The sequence below is a fragment of the Enhydra lutris genome, unplaced genomic scaffold, assembly GCF_002288905.1.
Source record: "Enhydra lutris kenyoni isolate GAN:26980312 unplaced genomic scaffold, ASM228890v2 scaffoldscaffold20, whole genome shotgun sequence".
Taxonomy (NCBI): Eukaryota; Metazoa; Chordata; class Mammalia; order Carnivora; family Mustelidae; genus Enhydra; species Enhydra lutris.
The window spans coordinates 30,885,335-30,891,922 of NW_019154104.1; the positions used below are offsets into that span (position 1 = coordinate 30,885,335).

Genomic DNA, 6,588 nt, shown 5'->3' on the forward strand with positions numbered 1-6,588 from the left:
AGGGAGAATGCCATGTTGGGTCATGCTCCCATCCTCTTCCATGGGCTCTAGAATGTGCACCCCCCACCCCCAGGGCCCCCACATCAGTGTGCATGGGCAGGGTGGTGACTTCAGGCCCTCATGCTAACCACCTCCCTTAGTCTCCTCATAAGCAACATGTGTTTTAACTCGGGTTCTTCTATATCTGGGGTGCCTGCTCCCCCACAACTCCCACATTCCCCCCCAGACAAAACACTTTCACAAAACTTTTTTTAATTTGTATTTGTTACAACCTTTTAATGTAGAATGTGACTTGAGCACTACATTTCCACTCACGGAACTTGTGGAGTCACTTCTCCAACAGCTTTACAACATGCCTAAGTAGGCCGAGAATGTCGCTACTCTAAACAACGCTCCTCTTTGGAAAACAAGCCCTATACACGGTTACTCCCATCCGGTTGGTTAAACTACTAGTTTCTAGAGGCCTGGTACATGCAGCTGGTAACTACAGGGAACAGAAGATTTAAAAAGTAGATCCTAGAGGGTGAGAGCTGTTTTAACCAAAATTTCTCTTTAAAACATCAAGGTATAGCTCGGAACACTTCAGTGACGGACAAATATGGTCTTGCTAAGGAATCCACTTGGTAGCTAAACACTGTAGACCACAGTTAACGTTAGGTTACGCACGCCTCACAACAAAGGTCACCTTGTCCGGTTACAATGAGCCGGCGTGGCACTAGGGAAGAAAAACTAGCTGGGCTTTAGTTCCTACGTCACAGCATCACACTCCAACTCAAACAGAAAGAAATCTTATCTTCCCCTTAAGTAGTTACTGTCATGCCATACAGATTCTTAAAATGTTAACAAAAATAAAGAAAAACATCCTTGAAAATATATCATCAGAGGGAATGAAGATGAAGTATCGAACGCACGTACAAGTCATTCTCACGGCACCTAGTCAACCTCCTCCATGCGCGACGTGTCATCATCGCCTTCCAGGGGCGGCATCTCCTCGCTCACAGCCGCGCTGCTGTCGTCAGCAGTGGGGTCGTCTTCATCAATACCTGTTGGAGAGAAACCCCTCCTGCTGTCAGGTTTCTTGAAGCCAGCTGATCCCCAGCGCACGACGCTGGTCTGCACTCACTGTAAAGGCTGAACCATTAGTCGGTGCTGAAAGCGCTTTCATTTTTCAGCCCTTCTCATCAGAAGGTCTGTTTTGTTGTTGTTGTTGTTGTTTTTTAAAGATTTTATTTATTTGACAGACACAGATCACAAGCAGGCAGAGAGGCAGAGAGAGAGGAGGAAGCAGGCTCTCTGCTGAACAGGGAGCCCGATGCGGGGCTCGATCCCAGGACTCTGGGATCATGACCTGAGTGGAAGGCAGAGGCTTTAACCCACTGAGCCATGCAGGCGCCCCTCTGTTCTCTCTTTGAAAGAGGAGCCTTTAATTTAAGGTCACCCAAGCCAGAGGGGCCACCCCTAATGTTGATGGGGCTGAAGGTCCCACCCGGCCCACGGCGCCGTGGGAAGCTTACCGAGACCAAGCTTGATCATCCTGTAGATCCTGTTGGCATGCGTCTGCGGATCTTCCAGACTGAAGCCGGAGGACAGGAGCGCCGTCTCGTAAAGCAGGATGACCAGGTCTTTCACAGACTTGTCGTTCTTGTCGGCCTCGGCCTTCTGCCGTAAGGTCTCGATGATGGAGTGGTCGGGGTTGATCTCCAGGTGTTTCTTCGCGGCCATGTAGCCCATGGTGGAGTTATCTCTCAAGGCCTGGGCCTTCATGATCCTCTCCATGTTTGCCGTCCAGCCGTATGTGCTTGTCACGATGCAGCACGGGGAGGTCACCAGTCGGTTTGACACGACCACCTGCAAGCAGAGCATGAAGAAGGCAAGGAGCGCGTGGAGGAGGCGCCGCTGCGCTAACTTTTCGGTAGCACCACCAGCTGGATGGTAACACGAAGCCTTGGACTTCCAAGGACTGAGCAGTCACGAGTCACCGGCAAATTCAACTATTCAGAACTTTCTTCCTGCACACCCTACCTCTCCCCGGTCTTCAGCGACCTTAGGAGTTTTCTCTATGTAGGAAATGCTAATTTTCTATTCGTGAAGTGCAGAAAACACAAGGGGAGGAAGGGCCTACGGAGGACAAACTTGGCCCAACCCCTCCAGGCCCTCTATAAGGCAGCCCGTGACCAGGAGACCGAGGCAGCCCAGGGCACTGCTCTCACAAACCTTTTCAACTTTTTTCTCTAAGATGTCCTTCATGATCTTGCACAGGTTTTCAAATTTTGTCTTTTTCTCTTCCTGTTTCTTTTTCTCTTCTTCATCTTCTGGAAGTTCCAAGCCCTCTTTGGTCACAGACACCAACGTCTTCCCCTCAAACTCCTTCAGCTGCTGGACACAGTACTCGTCAATGGGCTCGATCATATAGATCACTTCCAGGCCGTGCTTCCGAAGACGCTCCACAAAGGCCGAGTTCGCTACCTGGTCCTTGGTCTCACCTAAAGGGTTGGGAGACGTTACACACCTTTAACAGGCAAGGACTTCATCTTGCTTTTGCCTTTTGCTAAGTCTAGTCAGATCTAACCACAGATACGGCCCAGCCCACGTGGTCTTGCCTGGCTTCGTCCCTGGGAGCTGACCTGCAGAGCCCGGTGCAGAACGCACACTCAGGAGCTCCAGATTTGCGAGACTGCGACTGTGCACCCTCTGTCCTTACCTGTGATGTAATAGATGTGTTTCTGGTTCTCCTTCATTCTGGTGCAGTAGTCCTTGAGAGACACCATCTCGTCACCAGAGGCGGACGTGTAATAGCGCAACAGCTCCGAGAGCTTCTTCCGATTCTGAGAGTCCTCGTGGATGCCAAGCTGAAAGAGAACGTGGGCTCTGAACTTTCTTTTTTATAAAAAGTCATGAAATTTGACAAACCATAATGACCACTACTACTGAGGATCAAATGTGTTCACACCAACCTTGATGTTTTTGGAGAACTGCTCATAAAACTTTTTGTAGTTCTCTTTGTCTTCGGCCAGTTCGGTGAAGAGTTCTAAGCACTTTTTGACCAAATTCTTTCTGATAACCTTTAAAATTTTGCTTTGCTGCAGCATCTCACGGGAAATATTTAGAGGAAGATCCTCAGAGTCCACCACACCTCTGATGAAATCTGAAAAAATACGAACAAATGCACTCAAAGTCATCCCCAAAGATGCAATCCACAAACAGGTAAACCCAAGGAACCAAAGATCATCTCCTGCCCCACGTGGGTTCTTTTTATTTTTTAAGAGAGATTTTATTTGACAGAAAAGAGAGATCACAAGTAGGCAGAGAGGCAGGCAGAGAAAGGGAGGGAAGCAGGCTCCCCGCTGAGCAGAGAGCTCGACAAGGGGCTCAATCTGAAGACTCTGGGATCACGACCTGAGCCGAAAGCAGAGGCTCAACCCACTGAGCCGCGCAGGTGCCCCCCACATGCATTCTCGAATCCACTGTGCGGAGCAGACTAAGTGAATCCACTGTGCGGAGCAGACTAAGCACTGGCTGGGCTTGAGCCCCACCACCCACACTTACTCAGATACTCCGGGATGAGCTCCTCACAGTTATCCATGATGAAAACTCTGCGAACATACAACTTAATGTTGTTCTTTTTCTTTCTGTTCTCGAATAGGTCAAAGGGAGCACGTCTTGGCACAAAGAGAAGAGCTCGGAACTCCAACTGTCCTTCCACTGAAAAATGCTGTTTAAAAAAGCACACAGCGAACGATCATCAAGGGACAACGCAAGCACGAGCCACTGAAGACGCCCTCCGCTTACAGTCACAGAACCAAGAGCGCTCTTGGGAGAGCACAAGGGCTGGGAAAGCACAAGGGCTGGGAGAGAGCCCTGGGCAGCAACCCACACCCCGACCACGTCAGACAACCTGCACGGACTCGGGACCACTCACCTTCACTGCCAAGTGATCCTCCCAGTCATTGGTCAAACTCTTGTAGAATTCTCCATACTCTTCATTGGTAATATCGTCGGGGTTTCGGGTCCAAATAGGCTTTGTTTTGTTCAATTCTTCCTGATCAATGTACTTCTCCTTGATCTTCTTTTTCTTCTTCTTGTCACCGTCCTTCTTCTCCTCCTCTTCCTCATCAGAACCAACATCTTCTATCTCAGGTTTATCATCAGACTCCTTCTCTTCCTTTTCTTTTTCCTCCTCTTTCTCTTCCTTTTCTTCAGCCTCATCATCACTCACCTCTTTATCACGTTCCTTCTCCACCTTCAAAGTAAGATGCAAAACCACGTCACCTCTGCATTCTGGAACTAAAGAACGCTCTGGACTAGGTACAGTTAACACCCAAGTGTAAGACTCGAAGAAAGAAACGTTTGTCAGCCAAAACTCTCTGGTCGGTATTTCATGTTATCTACCTAAGCAACCAGCCTGGGTAACGTGGACAGGGAGACAGAACTTCACAAAGTCCCGCCAATGCAAGTTTGGCTCTTTCCCTCACCAACAGACCCAAACACTAAGAACTTCCGGTCACCAGCCCTGCGGTCTACACCCGGCGCGGACACTCACGAACAGAGTGATGGGGTAGCCGATGAACTGGGAGTGCTTCTTCACGATCTCCTTTATCCTCCTCTCCTCCAGGTACTCGGTCTGGTCTTCTTTCAGGTGCAGGATAACCTTCGTTCCCCGACCCATAGGTTCGCCTGCGGAGAGAGAAAGGACTCGATTTCAATCTGAATGGGCAAATTAAGCAATTGGGAAAACAGAAAACGCTTGATTGTTCTCCATGGCACACCCAACCGTTTTGAGCAACTTAACCATGTAGAATTTACTGGTACTACGGAAGGAGAACCCTGGACAGTTAACTGCCTGCCCAGGATCAAGAACTCAAGGGCCCCACTCCTCTTATCACGTGCTTCCCAGGCCTCCACAGCATCTTCTGGGCCCCCAGCCTACAGCACCAGGCCCTCCCCCAAGGACGCAAGGGCCAGAAAAGCGGTCCACTGGGGGCCCACCTGTGTCAGTGCGGACGGTGAATGAGCCCCCTGCGGAGGACTCCCAGGCGTACTGCTCGTCGTCGTTGTGCTTGGTGATCACCGTCACCTTCTCCGCCACCAAGTAGGCCGAATAGAACCCGACCCCGAACTGACCAATCATAGAGATATCTGCGCCCGCCTGCAGAGCTTCCATGAACGCTTTGGTCCCCGACTTGGCAATGGTGCCCAAGTTGTTGATCAGGTCCGCCTTGGTCATGCCGATCCCGGTATCCACGATGGTGAGGGTCCGGTCCTGCTTGTTCGGAATGAGGTTAATGTGCAGCTCCTTCCCCGAGTCGAGCTTGCTGGGGTCGGTCAGGCTCTCGTATCGGATTTTGTCCAGAGCCTGTCGACAGAGCAGGATCCGGTGAGCGCCGAGCGCCCGGGCCAGGGGGTGCCCTCCCGCCCAGCCGGCCCGCCACGCCGCGCACTCACGTCGGACGAGTTGGAGATCAGCTCCCGGAGGAAGATCTCCTTGTTCGAGTAGAAGGTGTTGATGATCAGCGACATCAACTGCGCGATCTCCGCCTGGAAGGCGAACGTCTCCACCTCCTCCTCCTCCATCGGCTGGTCTTGGGTCTGGGTTTCCTCAGGCATCTGCAGGGCCGCGGGGCCGGTTACGGGCCGCCCCCGCGCCCCCCGCCCGCTCCTCCGGGAGGCCCGCGCTCGCCGCCGGAGCCGGGGCCGCCGACAAAGGATGACCTCATTTCCAGCTGCGACAACGAGGGCCGTGCGCACGCCGCCGCCACCGGGCGCCACACGCTCTCGGGGACCCCGCCCGGAGCCGGAGGCCCCTCCCCCCCTCCCCTCCGCCCGAGACCCCGGAGCCGTAGCCCGGCGGCCGGGAATCCCCGCCGACCCGGGCGCACCCCCTCTTTCTCGCGAGTGGGGGTCGGGGGCGCAGCAGGCCCTAGGCCTCCGCAGGCGAGAGCACAGCCGCGCCGCCCCGCGGGCCCACGGCCTCCGGGGGACCCGCCCCGAGCCCGCCGCCCTGGACCCCCGCCACCCCCCCCGCCCCAAAGACCCTCCAACCGCCCCCTCACCTTGGCTAAAGGGCCGCACGGGCTCCGAGAGGACGCAGCACCGAGACGCAAGAGCAACTGGCGCGCCGCCCCCGCGCTTCCCTTATATAGACGCGGGCCCGCCCGGCGCGCGGCGCCTTTTCCAGAAGCCTCCCGAACCTTCCGGAAGAACCCTCCCCAACCGCCGCCGCGGCCACGCGCTTGCGCCTGCGCCGTGACCGCGGCCCCGCCCCTCTCCCGGGCGCGCGCGGGCCCGCCCCGAGCGCCCCACCCCCAACGGCCGCCGCGCGCGTCTCCGCGCCGGTCTCAGTGCGCCGGCGCGGCCGGAACTCTCGCGAAAGTCTCGCGCATCCCGGAGCCAACACCCCCAGCGCGGCTCGCGCCGGCGCCCCAACCCCCACCCGGTGCCTGCACAGCCCGCAGGGTCCCCTCCAGCCCCGGCGCGAGCGCGTGCGCTCCTGCTCCGGCAAGTCCGCCAGAGTAACTTAGTAGTTCCTACGGCTTCCCGGGCTGTATGGGCTTCAGACCGCGGCCCTGGGGCTGCCGCCGCAGCGTTGGG

The 6,588-nt window shown here is 54.9% G+C and overlaps 1 protein-coding gene across 1 annotated transcript; it reads right to left on the reverse strand.

Annotated features, from left to right (window-relative positions):
• Positions 1 to 255: 255 nt before the first annotated feature.
• On the reverse strand, positions 256 to 6,179 carry LOC111148518 (heat shock protein 90 alpha family class A member 1). Its single transcript, XM_022505137.1, has 11 exons — positions 6,051 to 6,179; positions 5,443 to 5,604; positions 4,987 to 5,353; positions 4,541 to 4,674; positions 3,920 to 4,240; positions 3,547 to 3,712; positions 2,955 to 3,145; positions 2,702 to 2,849; positions 2,215 to 2,483; positions 1,515 to 1,848; positions 256 to 1,043 (listed from the first exon to the last, which is right to left on the reverse strand). The coding sequence occupies exons 2-11, from the start codon at positions 5,602 to 5,604 to the stop codon at positions 934 to 936; spliced, it is 2,202 nt and encodes a 733-aa protein (XP_022360845.1). The 5' UTR covers positions 6,051 to 6,179; the 3' UTR covers positions 256 to 933.
• Positions 6,180 to 6,588: the final 409 nt, after the last annotated feature.

What these genes read in the sequence shown, in the direction of transcription:
- LOC111148518 (XM_022505137.1), bottom strand. Translation starts at nt 5,604, where the DNA reads ATGCCTGAGGAAACCCAGACCCAAGACCAGCCGATGGAGGAGGAGGAG. An exon ending in GCTACCCCATCACTCTGTTC is followed by an intron (nt 4,241 to 4,540) that starts GTGAGTGTCCGC and finishes CTTACTTTGAAG; the next exon opens with GTGGAGAAGGAACGTGATAA. An exon ending in TAGAGAAAAAAGTTGAAAAG is followed by an intron (nt 1,849 to 2,214) that starts GTTTGTGAGAGC and finishes CTCTGCTTGCAG; the next exon opens with GTGGTCGTGTCAAACCGACT.